This window comes from Pseudorasbora parva, chromosome 9 (assembly GCF_024679245.1).
Source record: "Pseudorasbora parva isolate DD20220531a chromosome 9, ASM2467924v1, whole genome shotgun sequence".
In the NCBI taxonomy this organism is placed as follows: domain Eukaryota; kingdom Metazoa; phylum Chordata; class Actinopteri; order Cypriniformes; family Gobionidae; genus Pseudorasbora; species Pseudorasbora parva.
The window spans coordinates 12,525,035-12,550,370 of NC_090180.1; the positions used below are offsets into that span (position 1 = coordinate 12,525,035).

A 25,336-nucleotide genomic window follows, 5' to 3' on the forward strand; every position below is an offset into this window, starting at 1 on the left:
TACACTACTGTTTAAAAGTTTATGATCAGTAAGATTTTATTCTACTTTTTATTATAATGTTTTTTTGTTTTGTTTTTAAAGAGATGATTACTTCTTCTCAGCAAGGACACATAAATTTAATCAGAAGTGACAGTAAAGACATTTATAGTTTACACCAAAACTTTGAACAGTAGTGTACATTCATGACAGGTTGGGAAAATTTGTGAAACCTAAAATAATGCATTTTAATTATTTATTTTTAACTCTTTCATATTAATTTAGTCATAAAGATCAACTCGATATGTCTGTCAAAAGAGACAGTAAGATGCAACATTTATCTGAACCTGAACTCAAAGAGCTTTAATCAGTGTTTGTGTAAAAAAAAAAATCACTGGAAAATTAGACGTCTAACAGACATAATAACAGCTCTGTCTGTGACGGCTGCGCTGTTTTGGTCTTGCTGTTGTAGTCATTGCTGTGGCTCAAAATAGTTCAGTGGTTCAATGCTAGGCCCATGTTTTCCTTTAAAGATTTGTGACCCAATTTCACGTGACAAACAAAGTCTCCAAGCACAAAAAACAGCTGTTTTTATAAAGGAAGACTGTTGGTCATGTAAAATCTGGTCACATGTAAAGCTAACAATAACAAGCTACAATGCTAACAACATTTATGACTAACAACAGTTCTGCAAGTTTTCTTTCAGGTTGATTTTGAGTGCGAAGTATGTGATGTGTTGCCAGGTTTGTGTGTGTTGGTGACCCCTACAAGGGGTTAAGTTGGAGCCATGAACACAAGCAGACAGATCCGTCTGCTGCTCTGGAAGAACTGGACACTCCGCAAGAGACAAAAGGTACAATTAACCGATTCACCGGGACACAAAACAATCATCATTGCAGGCTGTAGTTTCTAAAGCCTCAGGACAGCTTATATTTAGAGCGCTCTGTTTATGTGATACAAACCTCAGAAATTTGGTTCTGAGTGCAGGATTTAGGCAATGAGGTGTGACATACCACACAAAACCAAAATATACGATTTTGAAGCTGAAAACTGAGTGTTATATGGTTTAAAAAAGTGTTTACTCAAAATGTTCAAAGTGTACTAAAAAAAAATGCTCGTCGTTTCAAACCAATGGTTGGTTCAAATATGGACAAAGCCAACTTTTTTACTGCTTGTTCAAATTGCTTGGTTAAAATTAGCTAAAGCAACACAATTGCTTTACATTTTTTCCTAACTTAATTTGATTGTGTTCAATCCACTTAAATATATGTAAATTTGATGTTAACTTAATCTGTTTGTTTGGAGATTACATTAATGATTTGTGTTGCATTAACTGAAACTGGGCAGGCCTTGTTAGTTCCCAGCATGATTTGCATATGGCTAAATCAAGTGTTATTTTATGTTTTTTTGAGCAAGATGACAAAGGGGAGAGAACTGATATTGTGTAATAGGGTTTAAGGTTCAGTTATGTTGGAATTAGAACAATTTAAATTCAGTGGGTTACCATTGTAAAGAAGAATGGAGAATTTGCTTACTGTGGGCTGATACAACTGATATATATATATCATATATATAGTTTGTGCTAGACTGGGTAAACCCACCCTGATCTTCCGGCAATTTGATTTCGCCCGGCAACTCAGTCTGGAAACCTGTATATTCATCTGTACTGCTTCTGTTACACTTTTGCCGGAACCAATCACAGACTGGATTATCCACCTGACGCACTATTGGCGGGTTTAACACAATGACGGATAGAGAAGCGATGGGTGGTTGTCCTTTGATCACGCCTCTTGTGTTCTGATTGGTTGAAGGACAATCCAATTGGGTACAGAGTCATTTGAATAATGCTCATTGATCACGCCTCTTGTGCAGCAGAAAATACAGAGCAGACTCCCCAGACCAATGTTCATTTTTTAAATTGAGCTTGGTTTTGTGATAGCCAGACAAAGTTTGTGTTTGAAATGTTAAAAAATACATGAATGTATACAATAGCATTTTATAAAGATGAATAAATGTTTACATGATATAATTCATGTAAGTAAAAATAGTGTTGTTTAATGTTAGTTCATGATATCTAATGTTTATAACCTGAGCTTGCCTTTTTTCTGATGTGTTTCTGAACATACGGCTCTCTTGTTTTGTGTACAGATTCGCTTCCTGGTTGAGATTCTGTGGCCTGTGGTTTTATTCATTGGACTTGTTTGGCTACGAAGAGCAAATCCCCTGTATCGCCAACATGAATGTAAGAATAAACATTAAATATATTGTTAGTTCCGGGTGTGCAGTGTCAACCTCACAGCCAGATATTGCTAATGTTTTTTTTAAATAACAAAATGTTTCCATCAACATCTGTCTGCGATGACTGAGAGCTTGCTCATCATATCTGTAAATGCAGGTCATTTTCCCAGCAAGGCTATGCCCTCAACGGGAATCCTGCCTTGGATCCAAGGGATTTTCTGCAATGCTAATAACCCATGTTTTCGCCATCAAACTCGAGGAGAGTCGCCTGGGGTCGTTTCCAACTACCACAACTCCATGTAAGTCAGACACTCCTCAGCAGCTCAAATCTGGAAGATTTTCCTATCTTGCACATGTTGTTTTGGCATTCAGAGTTCAGAGATAGTCCTCTGACACAATTTAGTTTGGATGAAAAATGTGCCTTCCCATGCAGAGGAGTTTTGCAGGAGGTCTAACTAACAGTAAATTTGGTCTTATCCCCATAAGAAAGCTGCCTTTTTTCAAGTTAATACCATAAAATGGTGAGACCCAGCTAACAAATGTATGTTCTATAATCGGTTTGCTAATAACAATGTGATATCTTTGTTATCTATATTTTGTTATCTTGATATCTATGTTCTCTGAATGTTAAACATGTCCATTACATTTTTTTTTAAATAAATCCTGTTATGTGAACTTCAGTATACATTCCATTTTATCCTTTCGCAATCATAATGGTAAACAAGTAGTAACAATTAAAAAACTTTTGATGAGCCTCCAACTAACAGTTTCAGGTAAAAACATTCCATAGACGATTTTTGAGAACATTAAGCATAGACCAGATTCTCTTGAACAAAAATGTTTTATTAACTTTACTGGAAGAATGTTTGGTCATAACTTTGAGAGAGGCACAATGTTAGCTCAGGTTCTGAGAATGTTCCCTGTTTGCTGGGGAGATGTTTGTATTTAATGGCCTTCCAATCCAACTTCCAGTCTGTGATCGTTGCTCATTTCCTTCTGCCCTTCTTAGTCTGGCACGGTTTTACATGGATTCTCAGGAGCTGCTGTTCAACGACACTGAGTTCCATCAACTCGGTCGTCTATGGCAGGAAGTCACTGTCATGAGTAACTTCATGGAGACGATGCGCACCCATCCTGAGCTGGTGGCAGGTATGTAGCGCATGATCTGCAGTCTGACCCATTAACCCGGCCCTCAGGGGAACTGATGGGACCTCTTTAATGGATCTGCATGATGGATGGAGAGAGTGGGCATTTCCTCTCTTGCGCTTCCACTTGTACCGGTTTCCTTTTCCTGCTCCCTCTAATGGGTTGATGACTAGTCCTCATAATGTGAGGACAAACTCAAGTCTTAAAGTTCCCCGTAGTTAATAATTTTTGCCTCTTCTTTGATTGCGAAAATGACATATGTAAATGGGTTTTTTACCCCCTGTTAGAATAGCTTAAATCTAATCTGCTTTTATTTAGTATTTGTGGAGCCATGAATATGCAAATTAGCCCCGCCTCCACTCACACCAGCTCAGAGACCTACTCGCTCAACTTTTACTCGAGTTACTGAAGTAAACGCTGCACAAAGGTATCGCTCTTCACAAGTCAGTAATATGATTAGCCTGATTGGCCGAAACAGCTAATAATATGTTGCTAATTTTTACACAGACACTTCCCATTCGCAAAAACACTTTGACCAACTTAGAACATCAGTAGAGAAAGGCATGTAATTTATCATAACATCGTAACGTAATACAGATCATATAAATATTTCACATCAACAGAATATACCTAGCCTGACAAGCCAGACCCACATCAAGATGTTTGGTCTGGAAACTCACCATAGACAGGGCTCAATCCGGTTGTCTTTCAAACTCCCTCTGCACGCGATAGGATGGCGCTACACCAACCAGAGCAACGAAGGTGAAACAGAGCTTGTTGATAGATTAAACATTCGCCGTATCCGGTCAGCAAAACTCCAAACACATCTTCCCTTTTTAAGAATGACTTCAGTGCCGTTCTTTGTTCTTTTCTCAGAGAAAAGCTTAAAGGGGGGGTGAAATGCTGTTTCATGCATACTGAGCTTTTTACACTGTTAAAGACTTGGATTCCCATCCTAAACATAGACAAAGTTTCAAAAACTAATGTTGGACGTTTGATGGAGTATTTCTGTGTTAAAAATACTCCTTCCGGTTTCTCACAAGTTTCGGCGAGTTTTTTTCGAGTATGGGTCTAATTGACGTTAAATAGAGCGGAAGGTCCTTGTATGGGCTGTACGGGCTCTTCTCCCGGAAGGGTGCGCGCGCGCGTAACTAGAGGGAGAGAGAGGAAATGCACGCTGTAAACAGTCTCTCAGGTGCAGATCCAGTCCTCCGTGAACATTTATGTCGCGCCCCGGGAAGGCAGCGCTGCATTTGAACCGATTTGAACGCAGAAATGACGGGAAGCTTCAAGGCATCGCTTCAGTCGCGTCGCAAAGTGGATTTCCACGGTCACTGCTGTCACAGGACTTCACCAAATCATACCAAAGAAGTGTGTTTTTGACAGAGCGGTCCTGCTTTGGAAGATGCCGGTGAGTAAATCAACTTCAAATGTCTCTGCTATTGGCTACCGTCGCATGAGTAAACATCAGTAAACGATACGATCACGTGCTTCGTCATTCAAATGCGCTAACGGTTACTCCATTGTTGTTCTGTATAACGTTACACTAGTCTGACGTGCAAAACCATTCTGCTTGCTACTTCTAAGGTCTAGTCGCATACAATAGTCCATAAACCGAATCATGTCCTCATACACTGCGAGTAAAGACACAGAAATGTGGAGAGGCCATTAAATACAGTAACTTACATACCACAGAGACGGACGTCCTGATGTTGCCGTTTCTCCTGTTCAGTTTATTTCAGCCTCAGATTTGATTGTGGATCATTATCTGTATTAGCTGAGATAGATGGGTTTCTCCACGCTTGAGGACGTCACCGCTTTGCGCGCTTGTGATTCTTTAGCTCCGCCCACACGATACGCCTCCAGGCGCTCGGTTTTTTCCGGAAAGACTCGGTACAGCCCATATTTCTTTTATAAATATGATAAAACTAAAGACTTTTCGGAGATATGAAGGATGCAATACTACTCTATAGGTACTCAAGATTGACATGAGATTGACTGAAACTGAGTGTTTCACCCCCCCTTTAACTTCAAGTCTTCCAGAGTCGTATGTTTACTAGAAGCACGCAAACTCGGCCGTCGTCATTATGGCCCCGCCCACCGACTATACACGATGTGATTGGTCCGGCAAGAGTTAGGGGAATACAGCTCAGAGGGTATTGAGAGTTGCTAGACGACACTTGCGGGCAGATTAAATTTGCTGCCGCTAGGGTGCATCTAGGTTTCTAGGCTAGAATATTTCGGGATATCCTGGCTTCTTTTGAGATATTATTACAATTTAAAATAGCTCTTTTCTATTTTGTTATATTTTAAAATAATTTTTTCTTCTTCTTCTTCTTCTTCTCCTTCTTCTTCTTCTTCTTCTTCTTCTTCGTTTATAACGGGGATATATTTTTTACAGGATAACGAATAGAGTTCAAGGATTTATTTAAAAAATAAATTTTTTGTAACTATGTAAAAAATTTTACTGTAACTTGATAAATTTAATAATAAAAGTATTAATGTTGAATTTAATTAACATTGTTTATTTCAGTAAACTTTTTTTTTTTTTTTACCTAAGGTAAATTCAATGCAATTTAGTTGAATCACGTTAACATTCTTATTTTTGTCCAAAACTATTAAATTCAATTATTCTAAAATGAATATCAAACAAAACAAAAAAAATCGAATTTAATTACAAATGTTATCTAACAAGAAAGCCTTTTACAAAATCTTACTGGCTAGCCAGAGGATGGTTTTGTGACATCCATGGCATGCCCAAAGTAGTTGTTTTTATTATGATTAAAACAACGTGAATCGTCATTAGCAGGTCCTCACCCCAAGCACAGGCTCTACACTTCATCACAATGGTAACCTTGTAAACCAATGGTAACATTAACATAACACAAACTTTTAAATACCAAAATAACTGAAATTTTTGTGTGGGTTACTTGATTGAAACATGTTATTTGAAAAAAAAATCATCAAGTTAGGTCAAAGAGAAATGGTTTTAAGTCAATATAACATGAAGCAATTACATCTCAACCAGAAACCTGATTTAATAGTTTTAAATCAATATGAATTGCTTAAAGCTACTGTCCGTAACTTGTTTTGTGTTCAAGATTTACAAAAATTATATAATGAGAATGTACAACATGAATACATTTTCCAAACCGTGTTTTTGTCTTACCCTGAATCATTATGGTAAACTTATAATAAGTATTTATATTTGGACTATTTCAGGCCAGACTGGTAGGTACCGCTGCGGATGAGCACAGTACCTGCGTGATCCGCCATAGACATAAACAGAGAGAAGTAGCTCCGGCTGCAATGTTCTTCCGCAAGATGCATGCAGTTCTGTTTATTAACCACTAAAGTGCAAAAAGTTACGGACTGCAGCTTTAAAGGAACAGTATGTAAGAAATGTATTTCAATAATCATAAAATGGCCCTGATATGTCACTAGAAATTAAGAAATCATGTTAATTTCAAATACTTATATCACTGACAACAGTAGCCCGGCCAGGATATCGTAATTTAAAAGTTGTTGTTGCAGCCCTCAACTGATGTTGATGTTGTCATGTTGTGTTTTGGCCTAAAGCTCCGCCCTCCACCGATCTACCAATCACGATGTCAGTAGTGTTTCGGCATCCGGGTTGCCAGATCTGCTCTAGTTACCACAGCTGCAGCTACAAACGTTCCTGCTCAAGTTAGGGGGGAGGGGGAGAGGGAGACACCGCTCTACAGTCATTTGAAAGTGATTGCAGTACAGTTTTGGCCACAATCTTACATACACCTTCTTTAAATAAAGTGAACAGCATCATAACATAATTTTTTTGAGTGAAGGACACAATTTGTTTCATCTTTCATCCGTCATTATTTGCCTCTTTTTTTAATGTCATATGAAATTACTTTGTCTTATCATATATTTTATGTAACAGCCCATTTTAGTTTATCTCTAAACACCTTTTATTGCAGTGAATTAGTTGGATCTGTCAGCACTTTCTCCACACGACCCCCATGTCGTAACCTTTCAGCACAGAGTATGTGCTGTTGAGCGACAAAACGTTCAGCAAAGAATTTGGTGATCAAATGATCCATTGAAGTACTTTGTCAGGACAGTTTGTCCTCTGAGTGAATATATGTCAAAGTCATTATACACGCTGGTCAGCACACTGCTGCAATGTTAAGAGTGCTTCAGTTAAGAAGGTGTGGAATGCATTCTTCCCGTTTCACATATAACTAGGCCACAAAGAGGGGAATATTTGTTTACTTGCTTTTGTCTCAAGTAAAAGTTTAAAAAGGATTTCATTTAAGAAAGCAATTTTTGTGATCTAAAAAAAATCTTTCTAAAAAAAATCTATGATTTTTGTCATGTCCTTCATGTCCTTTCCTTTCCCCCGTTCCGACAGGTAAAGGACTGAAAGTGGAGGACATTCTGAAGGACGACGAGACTCTGACGTCATTCCTACTGCGGGACGTTGGGCTTTCAATAGCTGTTGTGCATGATCTTACAAATTCACTATTGCGGATTGAGCAAGTAAGTCATGGCAAATGTAAGTTTTTAGGCTGCTGCTTTTCAAAAGCACAATGGCTGCTTCTCTTGAGACGTTTGTTATCATAAATGCTTTGTCAGCTTCCACCGCAAAAGAAATCTTGCCACACTGTCACATCCTCATAAAATCCCAATGGGGACTCACTAGATGTTTCCAGCAAAACTGTGAGGTTGTGTTGTGTTTTATGGTGTTTAACAGTCACTGAGAGCCTTTCCTGAGGTTGTATGTTATTGTCTTGGTGACGTACGTCTTCTTTTGTTTCACGGTGGCCTCTCACACACAGACTGATTTATGGTGCAGTCCATTGTCTCAGTGATTCAAGCACTCTTAAGTAGCCTGCTTTGATCCTACACACTGCTAAGTGCACCTCGACATATTGTGATACACAATGTATAGTATAGAGATATTTCCGGAAATCTGTATTAGAATGTTTAATCTAATAATGTGACCATAAAGTCAGACCAAACCATAATCAATCTGAAGATCTTTCTGAGACTTTTGTTTTTGTTATTGTTCTCGTAGTTAGTTTAGAGTTCATACATATCCCTAAGATACAAATATCACAAATTAAATAATATAAATGTTTTCGTCAAGACAGCTGTAGGTTAAATAGAGATCAAATATAACCATATTATTAAGTCTCCTGCTTATCCGAAATTGTTGTCCTACGAAATACAGTTTTTGTATTAAAACGTTTTTTTTTTTTTCTTTTAATCTTTTCTTTTTTATTTCTTTTTTTTAATATTTACTTTTTTATATAAATATAAAAGTACTTTTTTATATAAAAGTAATCTGGCCAAAGGAGTGTAACATTTATTTTAAACATTTAGGAATCTTACGCAGGTTCAGATAGGCTACTGTACTGTATATGTTTGGTTTATGCCATAGTAGTGTTTAGGATATGGCTTTTAATAGTGAGCCTTTTGATTTTGTAATCAGGCTCTCAAAATTTGTATTTAGATTCATCAGCCAATATATTGATTATCGGCTTTCTGATATAAAGACTTATCGGTATCGCCCAAAATGTTCATATTGGTGCATACCTAATTAATTTGTATGTCATGATACCGTGATGGTGTTGTGTATTTGTGTGTATGACACTGTATTAGACTAGTATTTCCTTTATCTTGTGGAAAACCTACTTGGGATGGGTTTTAATTAATGTAGTTTTCTCTTTAGTGTATTTACCATTAGTGTAATTATGGTGGATGTTAGTATATGTTAAAAGTACAAAATGCAAAAAATGGCTGTTGGATTTACCAGTTTAAAATAAAGTTAGATTAATAATTAAAATATATATTTAAATTGTACTGCTGCCACAGCTGCCATTTTTAGGGTTTCACACTGTGCTCAGATTTGGCAAGATGCCAAAATATGTCAATCAAAAGTCAGAAATGTCAAAGATTTTATTGTAGCTTATGCAAAACAAAGTTATTCCAATGAAACATATTGTAACTGAGACCCCGATTAAGTCTTCAAGAAGACTATGAAAGAGTAACAGGTATTTGAGCAATAAAAAAATATCTACTTCTGGGCAGTCTCACCTTCACTAATCAAAGCATTCATTCTGGACATGCTGAACTTTGCCCAAAAATGTGTTCCTGTTTCCAGTTTGCATATGGTGTCCCGGATCTGACTCTGAAGGAGATCGCCTGCAGTCAAGCTCTTCTGGAGCGATTCCTCATCTTCCCCAGCCGCAGAGGATTGTACGGGGTCCACAGCGCCATGTGTGCCCTTTCCCAGCAGAGACTGCAGAAGATTGAGGATGTACTTTATGCCAACTTAGACTTCTTCAAGCTCTTCCGACTGGTCAGTCATGGCACTTTCTCTATACACATGCTGCACAGAAAACTGTTATACTGGTGTGTAATAAAACGAGATGTAATTTAGCCCCAAAAATGACAAAACTGAATGCCTGAAAATAATAATTCCAAGATGGATTGAAAATGTTGAGAATACAGTTAATAAGAGTTCCTTTGACCTGATTGTACATTCAAAGCTGACTACATAAAATGTAAATGCTTCTTGAACATCATATCATCATATTAGAATGATTTCTGAAGGATCATGTGACACTGAAGACTGGAGTAATGATGACAAATTCAGCTTTGCCATCACAGGAATAAATTACAGTTAATATAAATTACTAACGTATTAAAACAGAAAACAAATATTTTAAATTGTAATAATATTTCACACTTTTAATGTAATTTTAAAATAAATGCAGTCTTGGTGAGCATTAGAGACTTCCTTCAGAAACATTTTCTAATTATAATAACTTATACATTAATAAAAATAATAGAGTTATAAAATGAAATAGTTTGGAATACTCTGGAGAAACGTGATAGCTGCTGATAGTACTGAAAGAGCTTCTATATGTATGCTGTGATAGACGTCGTATTCCTGTAGGTAGACATGATCAGCTGACAGTCAGCTGATGCCAGCTGTACTAATGTGACCTGCCAGAACTGAAGCTAAGCTGGATATATATATCCATATGTCCATATATATATATATATATAATACTATAATATATAATACACACACACACACAACTAGAATACCGGTAGTTTGACTGTAACCTAATTATGGGTCCAATAATCAGCTAAATGGTTACTGTGGTGTTATAATGTTCTTTTTGTAACTCACTCTCTTTTTGCCTTATACATGTTTAAAGCGAGAAATTTCCATATTTTTTTAAGAAAGTTTGGAAATATGTAGCTCAGAGTCAACAATAATTAACTATCATCAATGTACTCCTCTTTAGTATTCTGTATACTGGAGTTGTACAGTTGTCACATGATGTATCACATGCTTTGGAATTATGGAAAAGCTGTTCTAAACACATCATAAGTGTTTGCAGGTGGTGTACTAAACCAAGAATGTGGATCATGAGCCAGACCTACTTACCTGTTGCTAGATTTTAGAAGACCTATGAATACCACTGCTGAAACAACACTACTTATCAGCTTTCTCTTTCTTAGTCTCTCTCTGTCTCTCTCTCTCCCCCTCTGTGAGGTTCAGCCAGGTTTAGGCCAAAGCAGATGGAAGCGTTAGCATGATGACAAACTGCTTGGCCTCATTTACTAATGAGATTAATGGAGACTCTCCCCCTGGTGATGAGGACTGCAGAAGCAGTTGCTGTTCTTTTGGTAGTTTTGCTGTCTCTTAAGATGATGTTAAGCTTTTGGGAAAAAGTTATTTCTTATCTTGCTTCTCTTTACTCATTTCTTAAACACCAACACACCACATTGTGGAGTGGGTCTCAGCCTCACAAAGCTGAATAGATCCAGACCTGAATGTAAATTTGCTAGAACAGTACCCAACACAACTGTTTTTTGTAAAACAATATCAAATCACCGACATGGCCTAAGTGGTGTTAGTAGAACTGGCGAGTCATTTCAGAGGAAGAGGCAGAGCAATTTATTAGATTGTCATGAAAGATTATGAAGGCAAACATTTTTTATTTAATTTAGAATAATATGTACCAATAAATGATATACCATAAAACAAGTAGAATGCATTTAATAAATGGAAAAATGCAACAACAAAAAATACTTTAATAAAAAGATTTTTGTTATTAAACAATAGACAATAAATAATTAATTACAATTGTCAACAGCCAAAATGCACCTGAATAAACGTTGAGTCACTGAGAATGAAAATGATTCTTAAAATGGTTGATTAGCTCTAGTTTTCGATATATGCTATGCTATTGGGTCACTATATACGACCCTTGATTTGGGAATGGCAGAGGATAAGTGAATTATAATGAATTAGATTATATTATAAAGACTTATTTGTTTCTAATCTCCTCACACCTGGAAAGACAACGACCCCTCACCTCATGACCCTATCAGGTGGGACTGTGAAGGAACTAGAACAAAGAATGTAAAGTGTTTGTGTTTGTATTTATTTTACAACACAACATAATCCAAATATACATAACGAAGGGCAAAAACTCACAACTTTGAACATGCTGATATCAGGAACTAGGGCTCCACGATTTGGTAAAAATAAAATAAAAAAAACTTACCAGCACTTTTTCAATCACTCCCTGCTATTACACTAGCCTCAACAACAGCACAAAAGCTCGTCTGCCCAGTGTCGGTCCTTGGGGATCTTTTTCGCTGAGTAGCCTACGTGATAACGGACCTAAAACGGAGCTCAAACGGACCTGTGCTGTAACGGACGTAGCATCACAAAATGTTGCTGTATAGTTTTTAAACACTGATAATATTGCTCAGCATAACGACAATGCATTTATCTCATGCTCTAGATAGGAGAAAAAAAATATGCAGACAGGTAGCCTAACCATGTTGTTTTGAAAATGTTTATTTCTTCACACAGTTTGAGAAAGTATTTCGGATGCGGTCCACATCAGTCTCTGTCAAAACAGTGTTGGCTCAAATCCGTTTTGCAGATATGGGCCAGAGCAGTTTTTAGCCCTTTTTAAATGCAGTCAGCTCAGATATGTATCACAGATTCGGGCCACACCAGTGTAGCCTATGTGAAAACAGTATCGGCTCAGATTCATATTGCAAATCTGAACCAAATCAGTGTCAGACACAGCTAATGTCTTTCAGTTTCGGTTACCTATGGAAAAAGTGATCTGGGCCAGATCTGTAATATGATATGAATACTGAACTGATGGCAGTTAGAATGTTTAAACTGAAAGCTCTATCTTGCACGGATCTGGTTCACAATCACAAAACTTCTCTAAGATAAAAACGGAGGCAAGGGGCTTAAAACGGATCCGGGCCAAATGTAATTGCTATGGGGAAGAACGGACGAGAGACGAGGTGCACGCTGCTGAGCCAAATTAAAGTAGCCTAAACAACACTTGGGTGAAGATGACAGAATAAGACTACTGTACACCGTGGTTTTGATTTTTTTATAGTAATAAAGTAATTTAGTTCAGTTAGAGAACAGGCCGTTCAAATAATCCGAACGAGCGTCGCAGCAGCAGGAGTCAGATCTTGAGCTGACAGATGATCGCAGAAGATTTGGTTTCAAAGTGAAATTTAAAAGCCACTAATGAAGGGAGTTTGTCATTGTGTTGTGTTTTTCATTAAGAATAATAGGCTAATTTTAAACCGAAACTAAAATCTGCTTGGCCGCACAGAGTGCGCATTTACTGACGAGCTGTCATTCACGGTGTTTTCAGTTCATATGGAAGCATAACTTTCATGTAGGAATTCATTGAAAGCACTCGCTTTACATCCGCTCCCGTTATTAATGCCTGAACGGCAATGCGCATGTTCCTTTTGGTTAGATAGAATTAGTGATTTAAAAGCCCAGATAGCCTACTATTACCGGTGTTGTCACATCACACTTTGTTTAACCGGTGGGAAAATGTCCCCACCGTCACATCTCTACTGTACATTCGCGAGATGGATGCGCATTGCTAAGAGACATTTAAAAAATCTCTGAAATGGGGGTCTATATGTAATGTATTTTAATTTTACAACAGTATTAAAATTACATATTGAAAAACATTACTATTGTGTAGGCTGAACTCAGCTAAAATGGGCCATCAGGTAAAATGGGCCAAATAAGGTTGTAGCATCATATCTCTTAATTTTTTACAGCCAATCACATTAACTGATCTTACATTGTTACTTCAACACTTGTTGACATGTAACAATAGTTTTGATTGGTCTGAGTTTTTTATGGTAGGCAGAGCAGAGAGTTACATGAAGCTTGTCAGAGAAATGGTAAGGTAGGCCTAAGTGAGCCTGACATAGTACATTTCATCCATCCTAAATAAGGGTACTAAAGCAATTATAAGTAAGCCTACCAACAAAGCAAAGGTTTATGAACAAGGTTATGACATGCTCTTTCAAATAAAAAAGTTTAATTTAAAAAAGAAACTTCGATTTTTGTGAAAAGGATCATTTTATGCCGAAATGGCTGGTTAAGCTAAAATGGGCCACAGTATTCAGCTAAAATGGGCTCCATAGACACGCATACACTTTTATACAGATTATAGTTTTTTTCAAACATGTTCTAATCTTTAACAAAATGTTTGAAAAATATTTGACAAGCATACATGCACACAAAATACAGAAACACAAACCTATACAGTATGATCAGTTCATTTTATTAGCATTTTTTTTAATGAAATATTTGTCTGACTTTCTGTTTAATTAAATACTTTTTATAGTGCTTTGGTGGCACACTAAAGACAGTAGTGTCACTTTACTGTTAAAAATATAAAAAAATCGGCCAATATTATTTGTTTTGTTCTCTTTTTATATTGGCCCATTTTACCTGAACAGCTGGCCCATTTTACCTGAATGTTATGCTGTGGCTCGAGAAGGTACCAGCTTATACTCTAACTCTCATAATTGTAAACCAATTATACTTTTTCACATTTAAAATGTATATACATATTTAAGAGACCCATGCTAATTTATAAAAATATCATTAGATCTCATACACAGCTTATTTGATGGTATTATAAGTCATTTACCAAAATGTGGCCCATTTTAGCTGACTTCACCCTACTTATATCTATAAATACTGAAAAGTAACCTAATAAATTCTGAGATTTCCATTTTTATTGGTTTCATATAAACTCAAAGGTGTCTTTTCTCCTCTCTTTGTTCAGTTGCCCATGGTGCTGGATAAACACACGACTGGGATGGACCTGCAGTTCTGGGGTCGAGTGCTTTCATCAGTGTCCGACAAGCTTCAGGAGGTATGACTGCTTGAGAAAGCTCAGTTCCTCTCCCCCTTTCAAGACCCTTATTTTAGCATCCAGGAAGCTCCTCACTTCCCTTCATCTCTTCAAAAAGCTCCAAGAGCGAGGTTAGGAAAATGTGTGCTTGTGATAATTTTTTCTATCACATAAGAACCCCAGTTGTACAGTTCAATCACCAAAGTCTCGTAAAGAGGGCAGAAATCATTTTATATGACCAGTTCATGTGTGTACATACATGTGTGTCATCACTCCTGTTTTATTATTATGTTGAAAGGACATTCCACTGAGGTCACATCCTGTAGGTGGAGTACATTTCTTTCCCTTTTGCTTGGGTGACAGAAAGCCTGGCCAACTAATGCTATCACCCATCACTAAATCCATCTGCGCTGAGTGGGTCTGAATGTTTGAATGAGAAGTAGGGAGTAAAAGTGTTAGTTTAGCAGAGGTTGAGCAATGACTCATTACTCATACTTAAAGCTTTTATGGAAATCTTCATGTTTTCACCTACACTTATCTTGACCTGGTTTGACTTACTGTGGCTATCATAGTGTGAATTAGAGTTCACGACCCATGGAAAAGTGCTGGATCTCACGTTCACTCATATTTTGACACAGGACAGTGTTTGCTAGGCTTTGTGGTTCAGTCTGGAGATGAATATGAGCATAACAGCTGTGAGGATATTTGCCCCTTACAGGAATTCTCCCTGATGCATTTCCTTAACATCAGAGATAACATCAGATTACGTTATTGCGTCTTTAATATTGTTGTTAAAACAGTTTTCTTTAATGCACTATTACTTCTATTACCCACACGTTGTTCCAAACCTGCATGATTTCTTCTGTGGAACACAAACAAAGATAATCTGAAGAACATTTAAGGTTTTTATTTTATTTTATTTTTATTAAAGTCAGTGGGGTCCAAAACAACAGTTGACATTATATGGACAAAAAAGCACTTTTTAAAAAAATATCTTTTTGTGTGTTGTTTATTCCTATACAGAGTTTACCGGTTGGATTAGATTAATCATGTACATGGCAGAATTCACATCAGATAAACTGCAAATGTGGTTCTCACCTTATATTTACCTCCAGGATGCCAAATTCAGCCCCAACTCTAGGTTTATCTAGGGCTATCCTCTTCAAAGAGAGATGCGTCTTTAGGTTCTCACGTGTATTGAGAATAGTTCTGGCAGATAAAAGATGTTGACCTGGATGGAGAGGTTCAGACAAGGTCAGTCAAACAATTAGCCAACATACTGTAAGCGACCATCTAGGGCACATCTCTTGCCTTAAAAGAGCTTTATATAAAATTCTTAAAATTCCACTTGATAACAGTACTATTATTCTGAAGTAATAATAAAGAATGAAGAGACACACTAACGTCCATCACGTTTGGGGTCAGTAGTATATATATTTTAATGCTTTGAAGGAAGTCTTTTATTTGCATTAAATTGTATTCGTGTTTGATCAAAGATACAGTAAAAATAGTGTGAAATATTTTGAAATATTATTACAATTTTACATAATTGTTTTCCATTTTAACACATTTTTAAATGATTGATTCCTGTGATGGTAAAGCTGAATTTTCAGCATCATTACTTCTGATATGTTCTTATATGTACTTCTAATATGATGATTTGCTGCTCAAGGAACATTTCTTATTATTATCAGTGTTGAAAACAGTTGTGTTGCTTAATATTTTTGTGTAAACTTTTTTTTCTTTCAAAAAATTCTAGAATTTACTAACCCCTGAAATTATGCGGTAGTGTATGTTTTTAGGCATACATTAAGTTTTATATTTAATATTCTTAAGTAAGAGTTGTGCTATTACAGCCTTAATGACTTAAAGACACCCTTCAAGATGTAGTTAAGAAAAAATACCATCATTTACTACACTCAGACTGTTTAAAAGCGGTATTTTTCTCTGTGGATCACAAAAGTAGATGTTTAGCAGAATGTCCAAGTTGCTTTTTCCTATACAAGTAAATTCATGTAATTCAAACTCAATAGATAATTAACCCCATAATAAAATTAGATGTTTTAGGTTGAAAGTTAGGTTGACCCCTTTAGGTTGACCCCTTACATAGATGAATATGTACATACTGTAGCTTTTATAGTTTTTTGTTATTTTTTTAATCAGACTGTAAAAGTTTATATTTATTAAAATGTCCTTTCTCTCACAGCTTGCAGAGAGGCCCAGCTCCAAAGACTTGATGCGGGTCCTGTACTCAATCTTCCAGCCTGGGGGTCCCTCTTCCTTCAGTCAGCTGATGTCCACTGTGTCAGATCTGTTCTGCGGATACCCTGAGGGCGAGGGCACCCGGGTCTTCTCCTTTAACTGGTATGAGGACAACAACTACAAGGCTTTCCTAGGCATCAACAACTCCAGAGGACACGAGAGCTACTCCTACGATGAGACAGCAAGTGAGAGCTGTTGATCTGTCTCTTTCAGTTTGTTACTGTTTCTTTCTTTCTTTTTTACCTCTTTTACTTTTTTCTTTTACTTTCTTTTCTTCACTTTCTTTCTTTTTCTTGCTCATTCACTCTCTCTGTGGCCCACAGCTCCTTTCTGTAATGCACTGATGCAGACCCTGGAGTCAAACCCTGTTACCAAAATCGTGTGGAATTCAGTGAAGCCTCTGGTGATGGGGAAGATCCTGTACACCCCAGACTCCCCGGCAGTCAGAAAGATATTAAAGAGTGTAAGATTTAAATATCCGCACACTCTCACACAAGAGAGAGTCTTTTGTCAACTAAATCATATACTACCATTCAAAAATATTTGGGGTTGGTTGGTAAGATTTTCTCTGAAATAAGTCCCTTATGCTTATGAGGCTGCATTTTTTTGGTCAAGAATACAGTAAAAATAGTTATATTTTGAAATATTATTGCCATTTAAAATAAAATGTACTCTACTAATACTCTAATAAAAGAGTTAGTATACATGTAGGCACAACGTTTCTTATAGTAAACCGAATGTGGGACCATCAAAATAAAGTGAAACCTCTAACAATTTAAAATAATTTATTCCAGTGATGGTAATGCTGAATTTTTAACATCATTACTCCAGTCTTCAGTGTCACATGATCCTTCAGAAATCATTCTGATATGATTTGCCACTCAAGAAACATTTCTTATTAAAGGGGTACTTCAGCACTGGGAAGATGAATCTGTATTTAAACTGGGTCATCAATGTAGTAGAAATGTGAAATTATTTTTGAATTTGGTGCCTTCTAGACTGAGAAAAGACAGAAAATGCATTTTTGTCTTATGGGGATGAAAGACTACAATTCCCAGAATGCTTCACTGCCCTGTGAGGCCATTCCCAAAGCCACCAACTTGATTACTGTGACTGAGCGGGAGAAGACACTACAATTAAAAACTGAACGTGTCTGTTCAATACAATGAGTGAGTCACCGCGCGAGTATCACAGCACTGAGCACTAACTGCAGGAGTGAGATAAATGAGCTGATGAGCTCTCGTGATAAGAGCTGAGGTAATCGCGACTACACTCACGGCATACATTCACAACGCGAGTTCAGTCTGGCACGTTTCAGTTCATGCCTTTGCAAGCTTAACTTTCATAGAAATTGATTTGAGAAGATAAAGGTCCCATTTTTCGCGTCTTTTCAAAGCTTTGATTATGTTTACAGTGTGTATGAAACATGAGTTCATGTTTTGCGTGAAAAAAAACACAGTATTTTTCACACAATTGACTTATCTGTATACCACTGTTTCCTCTGTCCTAAAAACGGCCTGATCATCAATTTGCATCATCAATTTTTCCAGAAATAAAATGCATAAATCTCTTGTCTCAGGGGGATATGAGGGGGGAAAGCACAATCATTTGAATATACTCCAGGGTTTCTACTGATACGAAGCCATATGCTAATCGCTGAAGTAACCCTTTAATATCAATGTTAAAAACAGTTGTGCTGCTTAATATTTTTGTGGAAACAATGACAACAATGTTTTTATCAGGATTCTTTGACTAATAGAATGTTTAAAAGCATTTATATGAAATATAAATGTTTTGTAACATTTTAAATGTCTTTACTGGCACTTTTGATCAATGTAATGTATCCTTGCTAAATAAAAGTAATCATTTCGAGAGAAAAAAAGAAAAGAAAAAAAAAGAAGAAAGACCCCAAACCTTTGAATGGAATACAGTGGAGACAAAAATCTATTTCCTGCATCATAATTTGAGATAATCCAGCAAGCATCTTGTGTGCTTCAATGGTCAGGGTTACACTAAATTATATTTTCATCTGGAGGGTTGTTTTTGTTTCAATGAGCTGGAACATTGCTGAGTCAAATATTTTGTTATTGTGCATCTCTAAGGTGCCCTGTAGACAGTATGACACTGACACTGCATATATTAATGTGTGTGTGTGTGTGTGTGTGTGTGTGTGTGTGTGTGTGTGTGTGTGTGTGTGTGTGTGTGTGTGTGTGTGTGTGTGTGTGTGTGTGTGTGTGTGTGTGTGTGTGTGTGTGTGTGTGTGTGTGTGTGTGTGTGTGTGTGTGTGTGTGTGTGTGTGTGTGTGTGTTCTCCAGGCCAACACTACTTTCGAGGAGCTTGAAAGGTTGCAGAAAATCGGTAAGGTCTGGGAAGAGGTGGGACCACAGCTCTGGGAGTTCTTTCAGAACAGCGTCCAAATGAACATGATACGGGTAATGGATCTGTTTCTTTTCATCTCATACACACACATCGCTCTTTATCACTTCACATGCCACATTATGACAACAAACTTCTGAATATCTAATCCACTGTCCTACTTCAGTCTCTGTATGATCTGTCGTGGGATTAAGTTTTCATTTTCATTATCTCTCATGATGTAGTGTCTATAAGTAAATCTATTTTCAAATATTGTCTAAGATTATTTGTTTAATCTGCTGCAAAAAAAAGGGGGTCGGTAAGATTTTTTTTAAGAATGATTAGCTTGAAGAAAGGATGCATTAAATTAATACAAACTTACATTAAATATATTTATAATATTTCAAAAGATTTATATTTCAAATACATAATGTTTTTTTGAACTCTCTTCATTTAAGAATCCTAAAGAAATGTATCATTGGCTCCTAAAAACAATTAAGCAGCACAGCTGTTTCAACATTAATAATAATGTTTCTTGAGCACCAAATCAGCATAAGTAATGATGCTGAAAATTCAGCTTGAATAAATACATTTTAAAATGTATTAACAAAGTTTTATTACATATTTTAACAGCATTTTAATGTGTTTAAAAAAAACAATAACAAAAAAACACTGTTTTCACTGGGTTTTTTGATCACATAAATGCAGCATAAGAGTCTTTACTGTCCCAAATTTCTATCTCTGACTTTCTCTTTTTCCTCCCCACCGTAGGACACACTTAGAAACCCCACTGTGATGGACTTTTTGGACAGGCGTCTTAAAGAAACAGAGTTCTCTACCAAAGACATCCTTAACTTCCTGCACAATGGTCCAGAACACAAGAGATATATGAACATGACAAACTTTGACTGGAGAAATGTCTTCAGTCTGGCTGATCAGGCTATTCGGATGTTCAACCAGTACAGTGAGGTGAGAACAGCCATCAATTCAGATTAGCTTCAAGCATAAATAAGAAATTGCAAATAAATAAATACTCCTCCTTTCCACCACCTCAACAACATGTTTCCTTCATAATCAAGCTAGACGAATGCATCTTAGTAATCAGAATGACATTGGATTCAAGCATTGTTTGAATCCAATTTCAGCATCTTTCTTTTGGTGTATGTGGTGAATTATTTTTACAACTGTAATAATATTTATATTATATCAACTATCTTTACAGTATCTTTTCAGTTTTCTGCAATTATGCTAGGTGACGACAGCCTTAAAAAAAAAAAAAAAACACTAATTTACTCATTTACATTCAAAAACACTGATTCATTCTGGAACAAAACAATAATTTATTCAACAGGTCACAGGTGGACTGTACATCCTTTAACCTTGCCTATCTAAAACATTCAGCTCTTTCCAGAAGAGATGAAAAGGTCTAGCGGTGCCCCATGTAGAGCATTTCCTCAAACCATCCTTACCGTTCCTCACTTCACAGAATGAGGCTCTTTAGCTCTGAGCGCCGCAGCTCTCGTTCTGCGGAGTGCTGATTGCTCTCAGCAGATCACCACAAGAAAGACCACTTAGCACAGCTATATAGAGCCCACCGTGGCCAGATGGGTGAAAGGGAAAAGAACAAGCAAGCTGTCAACAGCATGCAGGCCCCTCTATTGTATGGATGTGATTAAGTGGAGAGTGGATGGGAGAGCCACCCTTTGCCAGCTCCGTGTTGTTTTTGTGGACGGGGGGCTTCATTGAGAAACAAGAGGGGCAAATCACTCAGCTTCACTCTGTTACCTCACCTCCCCAGCCACAACCGGCCCCTGTTCATAATCTGGAGGCCTCTTCTCACAAATTGATTAGACTGGGACGGTGATGGTGGGAGAGACCGATCATAGAGCGACCCAGCCTCCCTTTGTCTCTGTCCAAGCGGCGAGCCATCATGCTTTACAAACAAACATTGCTCGTTTAGCCCATTAACTATAGTTGACATCATTCAGCCCTGCTCATAAGCTACCACGAGCTACTAGATCAAAAACAATTCTTAATTATCTCCATTTTTGGTTTATTTGTGGTTTTTCAGGGGTGTGATTTCAAGCTGAGCGCTCCTGAATGTGAATGTTTTGTTTTTTAATTGAAATGTGTTGAGAACATGCAAGTCCTGCGGGGGGTCCCATTGAATCTTTCCATTCACTTGTTTGTTCGGGACCTCTGGTGGCATTGTACATTACTGTGAATGACTCCATTAGATATGGTGCACATGAAATAGGAGGCCTCTCGGTTCTAGTGCGATGGCATGGGATGTGAGAGCGAGCCGTTCACTCAACTATTGTACAGCAGTCCTCCTCCAGTGAAGAGCCAACACAGACTCTGTGATTTTCCCATGTCATTGGAGCGCTTTGAGAACGAGAGGCCTGCGACATGGAGAGCGGTTTTGGCTCTTGAAAGCGCGACACAAACATGCACATTATTATGCAACATTATTAGTTCCAGTCCTCGATTTTGATTGGTCGCTTGTCTGTGTTTGTGAACTCTAGATGTGATGGGATCTTATGGGTACACTTAAAAACAATTTACATTGTTATGCCAATAGGTGGCGACAAGTCAAGTGGCAAACCCATTTGTTCAAAAATAATTCATAGTTTTCACGTGATGTCACACAATTATAGGAAAGCCCATCTGGAGGGCAAAACAAGGGTTTCCTCCACTACCCGCCAATCATTTTTACCAGGTTTGTAGGGTTTAATGTCAATTAAAGACCAAATTCAATATACACTTTTTTGATGTTGCATACTTTGTACAGGCAAGCAAATGAACATAGAATATTAATAGAACACAAGGTTTCTCGTTAAGTGTTTTTCCCATCGAAAACCATTATAAAGAAAATGCATTGCGTTCATATTCTTGACTTATTTACTCGCCTGTATAAATGGATCGTCAAAAAGGTGTAAACTGAATTGAATCTTTTAACATCACTATTATAGTAAGGCGCTTTAAGGGTGGGTTGAACTAATAAGGATTATTTAGCCTGTCGTCGGTTCATCGCGATCAGTATTTGTCCATAGTTAATCTGTTTAAAATAAAACCCATATCAGCAAATTCTAAATTAGTATTAAACTTTGCTTAATTTAATTCTTGCTGGTGCAACTCACCCTATATGAGTGTTTTTCACGTTAAGCATTTTAAAAACGTCCTTGTTTTTAACGTAGCTGTTTTTAGTGATTGAAATACTGCAGTACTGCAGCAGGTACTGTATACGGACCACAAGTGACCAAAACTTGCATCTTGTTCACATATTTTAAAAAAATTGACAGGATTGTACTGCAGTTCTAAGGCTGTTTTGCCCTCCAGGGCTCCAGGACAGTCACGTGACTAAAAACTACTCAACAGATTCATTAAAAACACTGATTTATTCCATGAGTTCTTTGTTTGGAACTATTTCCATTGGCAGAGCAAAATAGACAAAGTAACTGGCAATATTGTGTCTAAACTGTAAACAGATGATTACTAATTTCTTGTTTATTGAATGACCTGTTACATAAAAAATTCTTCTTCTTTTTATATCTTCTCAGTGTATAAGTCTGGATAAATTTGTGGGTCACATGGATGAGAATCTGATGACCCATCAGGCTCTGCACCTGCTGGGGGAGAATAAGTTCTGGGCGGGTCTGGTCTTCATGGACATATACCCCTGGACTACAGATCTGCCCCGCCACGTCAAGTTCAAGATCCGAATGGACATTGATGCAGTGGAACGTACCAACAAAATCAAAGACAGGTGAGAAGAATGTTGAACATGATTGTTCATTTGATCTAATAAAGGTTGTTCTTTATAGGGTCTGGCTGGGTAGTTTATGAGACCCAGATTAAGAGACTTTTATTAAGTGTGAAACTGAATCTGTTCAAAGAAAAGAAACCTTTTAGTAGACTTCCTGGTTGTACTTTATTTTACAGTAAATTTAATTACAGTGTACTTATAGTACTGGGTAATATAAGGTAACAACATTTGTTGGGTTTAGATTCAGGGTTACAGTTATTACCCAGTTATTGCAATTACTATTATAACAACAACATCGTATGTACATGGGAAACAGGACTGTATAAAGTGCTACCGACTAAGTCAGATTTTATACAACATTTATTGTGTAAGGAGAGAATGGAAGATCTTCTCTTATTTGTTCATGTAAGGTACTGCTCAACACACTATTGTTATAGGAAGAGAAAGAGCTGGCACAATCACATTCTCCATGTGTGCTGCACACTGCAAAGTGACACCACTCATTACTGAGAGTCTCTCTGGAGCACAAAACATGCCTGCAGGTGTTAGTCTGGTCACATCTCTGTAGCCGTCTCTCTTTGACACACGAAGACAAACAGCAGAGGGTACAATGACACTGTGTGTTTGTTGTGTTTTTATTATGCGGGCATAATGCAAAGTGCAGCCACCACAAAAACAAAAAAAACCACTGTGAAATGAATTACAGATTGTGATTGTGTGTGTATGTGTGTGGGTGGTGTAAGTGTAACACTTCTCCTATTCATTTTAATCATAGGCTGTGTTTTGATAACTTGTGGAAAAACAGGCTTTGTTGCAAAATTTCAGAATATATGTATCCAGAAACTTTCTTGGCTTTGACTTTCTTGAGAAACCTTTCCAGCAAACTAGGAGGTTTAAAATTATTTACATTGATATGAAAAACGAATACTCTCTAAAGTGTCACGGTCCTGGAATATTCATATACAGCATTTCACTGACCTCTACAGTTGCTTTGAGTATTATAGACGTCTTTCCAGTAAAACAATCATTCACTTAACATGTTTGTTCAAAACCACTGATTCATTCAAGAATGCAGAGGTGGACAGTAACTAAGCACATTTACTTGATTACTGTATTTAAGTACACATTTGAGTATCTACTTTACTTGACTATTATTTTTTCTGGAAACGTATGACTTTAACTTCACCACATTTGAAACACAAATATCGCACTTTTTACTCCACTACATTTCTATCACGGTCCACAAAGTCAAAAGTCATTTCTGTAGCAGCTTTGAAAGGCAGTGGATGTAAAAGGTGTTTGGGTTTTTGCAGAAAGCTTATCACTATCAGGAATCACTTTTGTAGGGTCACGGGAAGTTTAATGTTTTCCCAGCATTTTTTGAACACTTATTTATAGTTTGTAGCAAAATGGAAGAAGACTGATGTCAAAATGCTCATTTTTAAAGTGACAGCAGCTTTGTAAAGGGCTTTGTAACTTTTATACAAGTATTTAAATGAGTTTAAATGAGTTAGTCGTATGCTAGTTGGATGGAACATCATTGACTGGCTTAAGCCATGATGGCATAGTGTGCATTTATACAACAATAATAAAATAATGCGTTGAGATAAAAAAAAAAAAGAAATGTACTTTTGATACTTAAGTACTTTTGAAGTACGTTTGATACTTAAGTACTCCAATTGATCATTTTCTGGTGACTGATCACATCTAAATTTTTCAGTTGGCCAAATTGAATTTCTGTGAATTGATGCAATTTAATTCACAGAAATTCAATTTAGCTATCTTTCAGTTACTAGAACATTTTCAATTGAAGACCTGATTTTTTTTACAGTGTGTGTGTGTGTTGCACAGAGACACGTGATGATCTAAGATAAAGGGACTGTTTTAAAGTAACAAATTTCATATTTGGAGTTGCTCTGTCAGGGTTAAGCTTTGTTTTCATGGACTTTTAGCTTAACTCATTGTTTCCCTGTGTTCTACTCCTAGGTTATCAGTTGCTTATGATTTGCCCCTTTAAATAGTTTTGTTTATCTTGTGTATATAAAGCTCTGCGTTTCTTTAGTCACTTGTTGGTTCTCACCATTGTTTAATGTGTTGTGTGCTTTTTCATTATACCTGAAGTGTTTCCTGAGTATTTAGATTTATTGGATTAAAGTTGTACATTTTTGAGTCATTCATGTTGGATTACACAGCAATGAAGGCTGAATTTGAAGTATGTTCATCTCAGAGTAGTCCAATGACAGTCTATAGAGTTTTATTAGGCGACATAGCATTTCTTTGATTGATTAAGGATTTATTCCTGTGATGGTGAAGCTGAACTTTCAGCAGTCTCCAGTCTTCATTGTCCTGTGATCCTTCAGAAATCATTATAATGTAC

The 25,336-nt window shown here is 37.0% G+C and overlaps 1 protein-coding gene across 1 annotated transcript in view; it reads left to right on the forward strand.

The window, feature by feature from the left end:
- The first annotated feature begins 716 nt into the window (after nt 1-716).
- The window catches only part of abca4b (ATP-binding cassette, sub-family A (ABC1), member 4b), a 50,090-nt gene continuing 25,470 nt past the window's right edge, over nt 717-25,336 (forward strand). Inside the window, exons 1-12 of the mRNA XM_067453968.1 lie at nt 717-829; nt 2,125-2,218; nt 2,372-2,513; nt 3,224-3,363; nt 7,751-7,878; nt 9,506-9,703; nt 14,508-14,597; nt 16,783-17,023; nt 17,162-17,301; nt 19,154-19,270; nt 19,965-20,162; nt 22,754-22,959. Of these exons, the coding sequence (XP_067310069.1) occupies nt 764-829; nt 2,125-2,218; nt 2,372-2,513; nt 3,224-3,363; nt 7,751-7,878; nt 9,506-9,703; nt 14,508-14,597; nt 16,783-17,023; nt 17,162-17,301; nt 19,154-19,270; nt 19,965-20,162; nt 22,754-22,959 (1,760 nt within the window). The 5' untranslated portion in view covers nt 717-763. The remainder of the gene's footprint in view (nt 830-2,124; nt 2,219-2,371; nt 2,514-3,223; nt 3,364-7,750; nt 7,879-9,505; nt 9,704-14,507; nt 14,598-16,782; nt 17,024-17,161; nt 17,302-19,153; nt 19,271-19,964; nt 20,163-22,753; nt 22,960-25,336) is intronic.